At 49.4% G+C, this 12,147-nt stretch overlaps 2 protein-coding genes across 2 annotated transcripts; both read right to left on the reverse strand.

The window, feature by feature from the left end:
* Window positions 1-8,714: 8,714 nt before the first annotated feature.
* On the reverse strand, window positions 8,715-8,900 carry PV06_09493 (uncharacterized protein; the record flags this gene model as incomplete). Its single annotated transcript, XM_016410946.1, has 1 exon — window positions 8,715-8,900. The coding sequence occupies one exon, from the start codon at window positions 8,898-8,900 to the stop codon at window positions 8,715-8,717; it is 186 nt and encodes a 61-aa protein (XP_016258753.1).
* A 460-nt stretch (window positions 8,901-9,360) lies between these two features.
* On the reverse strand, window positions 9,361-12,147 carry PV06_09494 (uncharacterized protein; the record flags this gene model as incomplete). Its single annotated transcript, XM_016410947.1, has 1 exon — window positions 9,361-12,147. The coding sequence occupies one exon, from the start codon at window positions 12,145-12,147 to the stop codon at window positions 9,361-9,363; it is 2,787 nt and encodes a 928-aa protein (XP_016258754.1).

Raw genomic sequence — 12,147 nt, forward strand, 5'->3', positions numbered from 1 at the left:
TGTTATCATAGTCGGTGCAGGACCTGTGGGCCTTGCACTTGGAAACTATCTGGGGAATTGTGGGGTTCAAGTCCTACTTCTTGAGAAGCGTGACAGGATCATCAACTATCCTCGGGCTATTGGGATTGACGACGAGTCACTTCGCATGATTCAAGCCACCGGCCTTGTCGAGAATGTTATACCTCACACGACGCCAAACCACTCGTTGAGGTTCATTACCCCCCAGGGACGATGCTTTGCCGACTTTCAGCCGACAACCCTGGATTTTGGGTGGCCCCGTCGCAATGCCTTCACGCAACCAGAGGTCGATAAGGTCCTCTATGAGGGCCTGGGCAGGTTTGAAAATGTTGAAATACTCTTGTCCACCACCATCCAATCTGTATATGAGGATGAGAAGGGTGTTACAGTGGTTTCTGACAACCGGACTTTTCACTCAAAATATCTGATCGGATCCGATGGTGGTAGCAGCTTCGTACGCAAGCACTTCAACATTGATTTCGAAGGGAAGACAGCCCCGGACCCGTGGATAGTCGTCGATATCCGTAACGACCCTTTAGGAATTCCCAATGTATATGTGCATTGTGATCCCACACGGCCATATGTTTCTGCTGCACTACCTCATGCCATTCGCCGATTCGAATTCATGGTCATGCCAGGCGAGACTGAAGAGTACCTAAGTCAACATCAGAATATGCGGAAGCTTCTAGCAAAAGTTTTACCTCATCCGGACAACATCGAGGTCATTCGGAGTCGGGTTTATACCCACAATGCTCGCTTGGCTGCCAGATTCCGCCACGGACGCGTCTTACTTGCTGGAGATGCAGCACATATTATGCCTGTTTGGCAGGGACAAGGGTACAACAGTGGTCTGAGAGATGCCTTCAATCTCGGCTGGAAACTTGCTCGGGTCGCAAAGGGCATACTACACCCATCAATCCTAGACACCTACGAAGCGGAGCGTCGCAGTCATGCCAGAGCAATGATCGATCTCTCTGTGCTGACTGGACAGATATTTTGCCCCCCCTATCGCTGGCTAGGTTGGCTAAGGGATGGAATGACTTGGATCATGTCATATTTCCCATCAGTTAAACGCTACTTTTTGGAAATGAGATTCAAACCCATGCCACGATATGGCAGAGGAGCAGCTTTAGTCCTGGAAAAAGAGCGCTTCGCACCTGTAGGGACTATGTTCATCCAACCATTTATATTCAAGGACCAGGACTCTGAAAGGGAATACCGTCTCGACGACGTTATCGGCTCCGATAACTTTGGATTGATCGCCTGGGGCACGAATCCGATATGGGGACTGAATCCCCAGCAGGTGCAGGCATGGAGGCGCTTAGGAACCACATTCATTCAAGTATTACCGTCGTGTCAACTGAGAAGCCCCCAGGAAGCTGCAGAGAGCGAACTTGGGGTCCTTGGCGTGGGGGACAGCAGGAGTGCTGAACTCAAGAAGTGGTTCAGCAACCATCCTTGCTCCCTCGTGGTTATACGACCGGATCGGATTGTTGCAGCTGTGGCAATTCCTCAGACGATAGGAGACGTATCGGACCGCTTTTTTGAAGCGATTGGGTTGGCTATTTGAAATGCGGGAATACTTGGATGATTCCCTTGAGTGCAGTTGGCAGGATCTGCCGTCCTTGATTGGGCCAATGAATAGAAAGCACATGATCTCATCCTGAGGGGTCCTAAAACACAGGATAATGAATTGCTTTTCTCTTATCAAAGAAAGAAGATAGGATCATTGAAGAGAAATTTAGGCTAGAAAGCCTAGGTCAAGACGTTGATTACCCAGGAACCACTGGCATATATTTCTATAAGCTCTATCCTCATATATCATTGCGAATGCACCTTGTACTTTCCTCACGTATTCATGGATTTAGTTTACGGGTGCACGATTGATTGAAAGTGGCCGTTCTAAGGAAAACTTCTGGTCCGAAAACACTGAAGTAGTAAACGAAATTCAAAGTGTTTTCCTCAATTGCCCAGAATACTCATGACTCCATTTGATGCGAGGTGAACAGGCTCTGCTGCTGGAATCACATCAACATGGACCACTCTCTCGCTAAATGGACTTGGCAGTCAGGCCTCCGAATCCAGATATCCACTCAGGAATTGGCCGATAGTATTGAAGTACAGGCTCGTATGGTCCCATGATGGCCATGGCAGATGCAGCCGCTACCCATGTTTTGGTTTCGTGGGTTGATGCGCCAGCAATCTCTGTCACATCCTTGTTTTCCACGTCGTCAAGTATCCACATGTTGTTACTGGCAATATTATGCAGAAACTGCTGGTCCCATTCCGGAGCAAGCGCGTGCAGTGAGTTTGGATCCTTGACGAATTGCTTCGCAGCGGCGATGGTTCGAGTTGTTCTGAGTTCCCGTGCTTCTTTTGAAAGGTTTTTACCAGCTCCCAAGAGGAGCTGCCGTACTGGCTCGGGAGCTGTAGCATACTCGGGTACAGGCGGCTGATGAGACAGACCTCCAGACGCCATGAAGAGTACTCTTCTATCCAGTCTTTTGCAGAAACCTCCGACGGCTTCTCCCAGCACTCTGGCTCGCTTGAACGTCGGTAGGGGGGGCGCGACGCCATTGACGAAGATCGGTATGACCGGATACTTGTCGATTCCACCAAGTAGAATGCTCAGAGGCTGTGAGAAGGCGTGGTCGACTTGCATTTTTTGGGAGGTTGCTATGTCTACACCGTTCTGGATGCAGTATTCTGCAAGCTGAGTTGCAAGTTCCGGCGCAGTGGCCAGTGGTCCTTTCGAGGTGCCAAAGTCGCCAATGGCATGTGCCTCTATGCCCACACAATAGCAAGGCATCACATCGTGAAAAAAGCCGTTGAAGTGGTCCGGTGCGAATACAACCACAAGCTCTGGATCGTACTCTGCAATCAGTCTCCGTGCTTCTTGGGTATAATCCTCGACCTCTGCAAGGACGGAATCGGCCGGGTTGACTAATCCGATCAGAGGCGTGTGTGACATGCACTGTAAAAACCCAGACATGCCAGGCATATGGCAAAGAGATCGGCCAGGGAGGATATAAGAGCCTTAAAAATGTGAAAAGCACGTAGCCAGGAAGACGGCAGCAAAGACTTGAGTTAATCAGGGTACTTCATTTTGCACTACAGTAGTACTCTGACAAGACCTTGGGGAAAAGGTGGCATACGTTGTTGCCCGATGGGGTTATTGTAGTACCACAGAGCAGCTACTGTGCTAGTTACAGGTCTGTATCACCGGATCTACTAACCAACTCATTCACTATCTACGCCACGTCTCGTGTCCCAGTCCATCGACATCCCGTACATGATTTTATGACTACACCACGGGTTATATTAAGCTAGGGGTAGGTGGAGATATAGGCTATAGTCCGGATGCATACAGGTGATGTATGTACCGACTTTCTGGAACATGGACGAGAGAAAACTGCACTTCCTATATTGTGTTGGTGTATCAACACCAGTATTTGTTCGGAGGCATGCCTATGTCCAAGCAATGGCAAGTGTAACTCTAAGCTTTCAAGAAATCTATGACAATACTGTTAAATCTGTCTGCGTGTTCCCATTGAGCCCAATGACCGCACTTGTTAAACAGATGGACCTCTGAATTTGGAATGCCGGCTCCCAAGCGAAATGCTCCATCCACCGGCATAACTCGATCCTGACGGCCCCAAATGATCAATGTTGGCACCTGGATCTCAGGGAGCCTTGGTGTAACATCGGGATACTGAACTGCATTCAAGGCGGAACTTTTTAGAAAGTTCTTCAGGTGATCCTCTCTGGAGAGCATGTTCCTCAGTCGTAATTGCAGTAGATCTTCGGTGAGGCTACTGCTATCGTAGACGAAAATGTCGTTGAACTTCTTCAAGTTTTCCAAGGTGGGATAACGGTATAGATTAATGACTTGCTTCATTCCTTCAGTAGGCATCGGGGTAAAGAGACTGATGCCGCCAGTGCCACCTCCCATGAGAACAAGTTTACCGACATGATTGGGAAACTCCAGAGTAAACGCAGAAGCACTATGCCCGCCCATTGAGTTTCCTACAAGATGGATCTTACTGACTCCAAGCAGGTCGATGACACCTTTCACTACTCTAGCATTGAGAAATGAACGGGCTTCTGAATTGATGATCGGGTCGCTGTCGCCCCAACCAGGAAAATCAATGAGCAGCACCCGGTATCCAGCATCGACAAATGATTCGATATTTCGGTGGAAGTTGGCCCAACCAGTCGCACCTGGACCTGATCCATGCAGCATCACAACTGTTTCTTTGCCGTGGCCGCAGTCGTTGTAGTGTATTTGCAAAGGCTTTCCATCCTCGTGAATGGTCACAAATCGACCTGTGTCCTCAGCTGTAAATGAAGACATGATTTCATGTGAGACCTTTCAGCACAGTTATCTCAGAAGTCAGGAGGCAGGGCTTTTTGGTACCAGGAGTAAGGTTCCTATACTACTAAGATATTTTCAATATCACTCGAAGACCTGGCAGTCTTGGATTGTCCGTCGCCCGTCGCTGGCACTGGGGATAATGTGGTACGAGCTCACCGTATATAGCTTGGCCACGGAACAGCAGGAGGTCGTGAAGGTAGGGCAGCGCATTCCCCATGTCCAAAGTCATCATGGATAGCATCGTCAGTCAAGCAGCAAAAGCGTTGAGAAATGCACAGAGCTCTGGAAAATGCATTCCCCCGTTGCGGCTCACGTTCAAGGGCTTGAGTACAGAAGATGCCTACGCAATTCAGAAAGAGAACATAAATTTCCATGTTCTACAAGGGGCTCGAGTCGTCGGAGCAAAAATTGGTCTCACTTCGGTTGCGGTACAGAAACAGATAGGAGTCGATGTGCCTGACTACGGCGTATTGCTGGACAATATGGAATTCCCCGAAGGTCTTCCGATACCAATGTCCCGCTTGGAGCAGCCCAAGATCGAGGCCGAAGTCGCATTCATCTTGCGAAAAGATCTCGATATGGCACGCCCGACCATTGTAGATGTTATCCAGGCAATCGACTACGTTGCTCCTGCATTTGAGATTGTTGGCAGTCGAATTCAGAATTGGGATATACAATTAGTCGACACAATTTCGGACAATGCCTCTTCATCTGGATACGTCTTGGGCACTCCGCTACGCAAGCTTGAGGGTTTGGACCTGCGCTACTGTCTCATGACTATCATGAGTGGCTCTTCAGAAGGAACAGTGGTTTCGACAGGGGATGGTGCTGCATGCCTTGGAAATCCACTGAACGCAGTGGTCTGGCTAGCAAGGGTCATGTATGAACGTGGGTTTCCTCTGAAAGCCGGGAATGTCATTCTCTCTGGCGCTCTAGGGCCTATGGTAACTGTCCAGCCAGGGGAAACATACATAGCACATATTGATGGACTTGGAGATGTGACGGCTGTCTTTGCAACCGCGTAAAAGGGAAACATCCACCTCTGCTAAACCTCACGCTCTGAACCGCCATCCTCAATCCAAATCTTAGCTGGCAGGGACGACGGGGAGACACCTTTAACCTCATAATTTCAAGATCTTGAACCTGGGAAAAGTCTGTAATCAACCTTCACGACCTTCAGGGATAGGTGCCACAAGCGGATCCCATCGTTATCAGAGGTGGCCTGAGAAAACGACTTGGTACAGTAGTTCCGCGGTTCTTGTAACTAGCCAATGGGAGAAGGGTGAATACTGTAGCATGCGAGCCCAGTATTTGGGGTTGGTCGGGAAAGACTGCCAGCATGTCGACCGGCTATGGTGGCATTCGACTTTCTATGCCACCACAACAGTCTCTTTTATAAAACCCCGCGCTCTGGTTGCTAGGATGTTCGATAGGATGCTGAGACTCTGATCATCCGTAGCATCTTGTTCTTCTAGCCCTCTTCCATTGTCTCCTTGAATATCACTACCAACATGGATGCCCAAGAAGTGCTGCTCAGGGCGCGAGAGCACATCAAGCACCCAACTCTGGAGGGAGTCCTGGGGGCCTCGTTGATAGTGGTAAGCAATGTCGTCTCAGCCTCGGGGGCCTCCGCGAAGTTATGAAGCTCTTGTCTAACGCTAATCAGTACATTTTGTACCATGCACTTTCCATCTTTTACTGTCTCTATCTGCATCCTCTATCATCTTACCCTGGGCCTTTTCTGGCACGATGCACTCGCTTGTGGTATGTGTATCATCTGGTGAAAGGCCAATTGCCGTTCGCTGTTGAGCAAGCGCACAAGAAATACGGTCGCACAGTACGCTTGGGACCTGACGAGCTTTCATTTCTGGATCCTGATGCCTGGAAAGCCATCTACGGCTACAAGCATGGCACTGGAGGTGAAATGCCAAAGGATCCCCAGATGTATCTCAACACCTCAGCAGGAGCACTCAGCATATTTGCCGCTCCGTCGAAACGCCATGGAGAACTTCGAAGGTTGTTATCTCATGGGTTTTCGGAAAAGGCACTTCGCTCCCAAGAGACTATCATCCAGTACTATCTGGACCTGTTGGTTGCACGCCTACGAAAGCTGAGCGAGAAAGGAGAACCGATCGACATTGTGACCTGGTACAATGTAAATACCTACCCCTATACACTGGGTCCCTCTGGGTTTTTAAGGAAGCTAACACGTAAAAAGTACTTTACATTCGATGTTATCGGTGACCTAGCCTTTGCGGATCCATTCGATTGCCTGAAACTCTCCAAAAATCACCCTTGGATAGACTATACTTTCGAGGCATTGAAGATGCAAACCATGCTGCGGGCTAGCGACTATTATCCCCTGCTCAAAAAGTTTTTACTATTGATGACCCCCAAAGAAACTCTCCAGGGGTTTCAGAGTCACATCGAGCTCGTCAAACACAAGGCACTACATCGCCTGGGCATGAAAACCGACCGCATGGATCTGATGTCCAAGATGGCGGCTCCAGAGGGCGGGTTGACGCAAGAAGAATTCATCGCCAGCGGAGACACCGTCCTGCTCGGTGGCAGTGAAACCACAGCCACTCTCTTGTCAGGCCTCACATTCTTTCTTTTGAAGCATCCTAAAGCGCTGAAGAAACTGGTCGACGAGATACGCACCACATTCAGTTCAGAAGAAGAGATTGATTTTCAGGCGGTCAATTCATTGTCGTACATGTTGGCTTGTATTGATGAAGCTTTCCGTTTGTACCCCCCTGTTCCTGGCGCCCTCCTTCGGCGAACGCGTGAGCCAGATACAATTGCCGGCCAATCTGTTCCCCGTAATGTATGGAACCCGTCTTCCTGGAGAAAGTAGGGATTGAGAAGGCTCACGATCTACAGGTAACCGTGGGAATCTATCACTGGGTAATGTTTCGAAGCCCCGAGTATTTCGCTGAACCAGATGAGTACATTCCGGAACGCTGGTTGGGCCAGGATGCACGTTTCAAAAACGACAATCTGGCTGTCGTGCAGCCATTTAGCTACGGACCAAGGAACTGCATTGGTCGAAAGTGAGTATATATTACTGTCCAGCTGTTTTGACATTCTGTACTGCAGTCTCTCTCAGAGAGGGTCACATTCCTTGAGACGAACCACTTACTAATGACATACATTCAGCCTGGCGTACTTCGAGATGCGTCTCACCCTAGCCCGACTGTTGTTTAACTTCGATATCGAGGCTACCCCCCAGATTGAGGGATGGGATAAGCAAAATGTCTATCTTCTGTGGCAGAAGAAGCCACTTCAGATTATACTTCGTCCGAGAGATGTCAAGTCGAGGCAACAAGTTATCGATTTGTCCTAGCTTGTCTAGACAATGAGGACTATCTGCATTTCCAATTGGCGAAATACGCGCCATTCAAAGTAATCGTTGATACAACAAATCATCACCAGTGATACTATCACGCTTAGCGATGAAAATGATGAATTTCAGTACGAAGGACTCAACTAGGAGTTATGAGGCAGAGGCGCAGGGTGGTTTCCCAAATATTGTGCTTCTCGAGATTCCGTAAAACCATCAAGCTTTTACAATATGCGCAACACTGGACACTTCGAACCGACCAAATGTGACAACATGCGATCCTGGAACAACAACGAATTCATTCTATGAAGTCTCTGTATAAATTTACTCAGAATCTATACAAGAGTTATGAAGTACGATGGCGGAATGTAATCACTACTGTTATATTGTATCGACTAGTGATACTCTCTTACTGTTGCGTGGGGTCGAGTACATCTCTATAACTAGTACTGCTAGTATAGATGAATTAGAGAATCGAATTCTAAGTAGACCTATACAGAGATATTATGAGATAGAAGGGTTGTTTTTTACGGGATTCCATGTTGTCACATACATTTGGTTGGTTCGAAGTGTTGAATGCTGCACAAAATAAGGCTTTTACCGAACTTTGCAAAGCACAATAGAACTAGTGCTCGATATAACCCGATTCTCTCGACATCAAATATGCAGAACGACGCGGTCTCTACAAAACATGAGACTGCTACCGCCAAAATTACTAGGCTGTCGGCCCATGTCTAGTTCTATCGGGGAAGGAATTGGCATCTTTTGGCACTCTCAGCATCGCATCTCTAAATTCAGCCGTAGTCATTTTATGCCCGTCAAGATCTTTGCAGTTTGTACTATCACCGCTGGCTTCGGCACTGGTCGTTTGAACCCTGTAAAGCCGGACCTTGAGCCATCCCGATTCGGGTTCTCGGGCCGCTGATTGAGCTGCTTGCACAGCCAGGGTCCACAAATTTCAAGACATTGATCTTTCATCTATCTCAGCGTTGAGAGTGTGAAGGTTTCCACCATGAAGTTGAATGAGTCACCGGACATATTGATTCGGAATAGGTAGAGATACGGCAAAAGCTCGCCGGTCCAAAGCGAAATGTCTTCACCTAATGGCAGGGTCATGTTGTCGAAATCCAATGGCTCGACGAAGCCGGTCTCCAGCAGGTCCATGTTCGGACAGAGGTCCCGAGGAACCTGAAACAGTAAGTCCATCTTGTACCGCGGAGAAGTTGGGAAGGCATCATTTGGTGCCTGCTCCTGGCCATCATGATGTTGCCGCTAGTTATTGTTTTGAGGCTCGACCTGGCGACGAATCTTTTCGATGTATTGTCGCACTACCACAGCTGCCCCGACCTGGTCAGTCTGTACCGAAGTCTTGTGCCGAGTGCCGAGAGTCACAGATGCGCAGCCTGTCACGCGCGTGGTATCACATATTGACTCGCAGAGTGGATGAGGATCAACACACCACGAGTAGACCATCTGGCTTAGATATTGTGTGACTACTTCTTCTAATCTCCGAGGCCTGGTCACTGAAAGAGAAAACCTATGCCGACCCCGTCTACTCGGAACTCGATAAAGCCGAATGATGAGGCCGACAGGAAATAAAGCAACTTGGCACATTTGCATGTATTCATATGAAGCGAAAATTTCCGTACTGACTCTGGTATGTTTTCAGCTCCCCATCCGCTACACTGGCATGCTTCCTCCTCACATCTGACAGTCGTGCCCTTGAGGGTCGTGTTGGAGGAACCTCACTACTGGTGCTTTGCCGTGAGCTTGGGACAGTGTCAAAAGGCAGCCGCGGCGTGGTTGCTGGCTTTCGATTCGTCTGCCATTGACGCGTCGCCCCATTCGTGTCCTCGTCGACGAGATCTTCAAATTCCCACTGGCTGTCAGAAGATGCAGCAGAGTCGAATTGCCCAGCGCTCGTAAAACCGGCGCATCTCCCGGGCTGTGGCAGGTTCTCGGTCAGCGAATCCAGCGGACTTGCGGACCGGAACGCATCGTGAGCCGCCGGACCAGTGCCTGACCATCTCGACCAGGAGGGTTTTCTCGAAGTAGGCCGGTCATTCTCTTCGTACGAGGATAGCAAAGACAACGGTTTGGTATGGCGAGCAGCGGCATGTTTCCCCGTCCGATCCCGGGGCCCTCTCGGCACGAATGAGGACCCTGCATTGGAGAAACGTGCTCCTCCTTCCAACTGTGCCCGAGCGCGTTCAGTATGCCATTGCTGTCTTCGTACCTCGAAAGTAAGATTGCTGTCCTCGGAAGTGTGCAGGGAAGGACCGGCAGAGTTGTTGAGCGGTGGGACTTTGGTCGTTCTTGATATATCATGTGGCGGGTTCGGGAATGAGTCAAGCACCATGGTAGTCCGCCTACTCTCCACGGGCGTTTGCGTTGTCCGAGTTTCGTGCTCATTATCGGCCTCGGAGTAGACTAGAACGCCGGTCCCATGTCCAGCTCCGCTTCTCCTGTTTGGAAGACCAATTATAGATTGCAACCTCAGTTGACGAACGGGTATTAGTGACTCTCTCTTATTCACATCAATTTTCGAGACCGAAGGCTCTTGAGGTACTGAGTTGCGAGCCTCCTGTCTCGACGGAGGGACTTGTTTGCGCAGTGCACCAGTGTTCGGGAAACTTCCTCGAACCGGGTGATTATCAAGTGGTCCCCCAGTATATGTGCTTCGAGGAGCTTGGGCTGACGGCAGATTCGCTCGTCCGGGAGAACCATGTCTAGGTCGCCCCGTCACATCACTTTTCCATGTCAAATCAACGTTTGGTGGTGGAACAGGGCCTGCTTCCTGAGAATTGATCAACTGCACAGGAAGCGGAGTATTCGACGGGGGTTCTGCACGTTCCGTCGTGGCCTCTTCGCCTCTCTGATTATCCCCCAAATAGTGCTCTTGCTCTTGCTCGCCGACATCTTGAATCTTTTCCCTTCTCCGTTTCATAATCCATAGTACGAGACAGAGTATGGTGAGAAGCCCGCATGCCACGGCAAGCATTGCTAATATGATGGTTGTTACATGCCGACTGGGATTTGTGCTGGGTCGGGCAGCTGTGCTGTGGGAAATGTCGGTCTTACTTGGTGTTGTCGTAGATGTTGGCTGGGTACCACTCATAGACGTGCCAGAGGCTTTGGTCTTCATCAGCACCGGTTGCAGGTCGACAGTGCCCATGATGTCCATGGTGACATTCCTGAACGTTACTGGTATGTTTATTGTGTTGTAAGGCAGGTCCAACGGAGGGTAGCCCGATAATATTCGCCGCTGCGCATCAAAGTGAAGCCAGCTAGACATGGTTCCCAAATCGATGGTCATCTGTCCTGGCCCAGCAAATTCCGAGTTATTCACACTGTAGGAGAACTCTTGACCGAGATTTATTCTGACAGATGCAATCCTACCAATCGACATGGCAATATGCCCCCCATGCTGAAGCTGAATCGTCGTGTTCGCGATATCGTTGTAGGTATCCGTGACACTAATTGTAACGTTAATGTCAGCGGCAGCTGGAGGGCTGCCGCTCAACGTAATCTGCCGTTTGTCTAGCTTGAGCCAACCCGGTGCGTTCGTAGTCACGTTTGCAATCTGCCCGTCTGTGATGGCCTCGCCGTTGAGCAAAAGGGAGGAACGAAGTGGAGGTGTCTCGAAGCGGACATTACTAGAGATGTTGTATTGTTGTACGGGTGTTGTGAACGCAAGGGCATTATCGTTAACAATAATGTCGAACTGAATCATGGCTTGTGTAAAGTCTGGGATATTTGAAGCCATCATCACAAATCCGTAGGTTTGAGGTGCTGGTGAGGGCGGAATCAAAGGAGGGCTAGTACCTTTGAATGAGAGTTGCGACGGGTCGAACTGTATCCACGATGGTAAAGGGGAATGGATTTGCGATGCCGCATAGTAGTTGGTGCTCGAATCAGTTCCCAGGAATGTCTCTGGAGGGAAGACTACTTCAAAAGGCTGCGAAGGATGCAATATCAGGGATTGCCGGGCTGACACTGGGCCGGCCTTTTTTAATGGTGGAAGCACCGGAGAATTCGTCGTCAAAACGCTTAGCTCAGAAAGCACTATCAAAGTAATAGTAGTCGCCGCCTCGCCTGTCGAATCTGCTGCTGTTAGCTTAAAGGTATTTGTTCCGACATCTTTTGAGAGTGGTGTTCCCGTCAGGACTCGACTTGCACTGTCGAAAACGAGCCATTTCGGTGCATCGGTAATGGTGTAGACAAGCTGTGGTAGTGTAGACACAAAAGTCGTGACAGCGAACTCGAATTTATATGGCTGAGAAACGTAAGCGACCGGAGGAAACTGAGCGTTTATTGGAAAGGCGAGCTGTGGTGTAGCTAAGGCAGTGCCCACCAGAAGCGACACGACAAGTCCCAGCTTGGAAAGCATCAACACCTCAACAAGTGTCAT

The sequence above is a fragment of the Exophiala oligosperma genome (assembly GCF_000835515.1).
Source record: "Exophiala oligosperma strain CBS 72588 unplaced genomic scaffold supercont1.10, whole genome shotgun sequence".
NCBI classification, from domain to species: Eukaryota; Fungi; Ascomycota; class Eurotiomycetes; order Chaetothyriales; family Herpotrichiellaceae; genus Exophiala; species Exophiala oligosperma.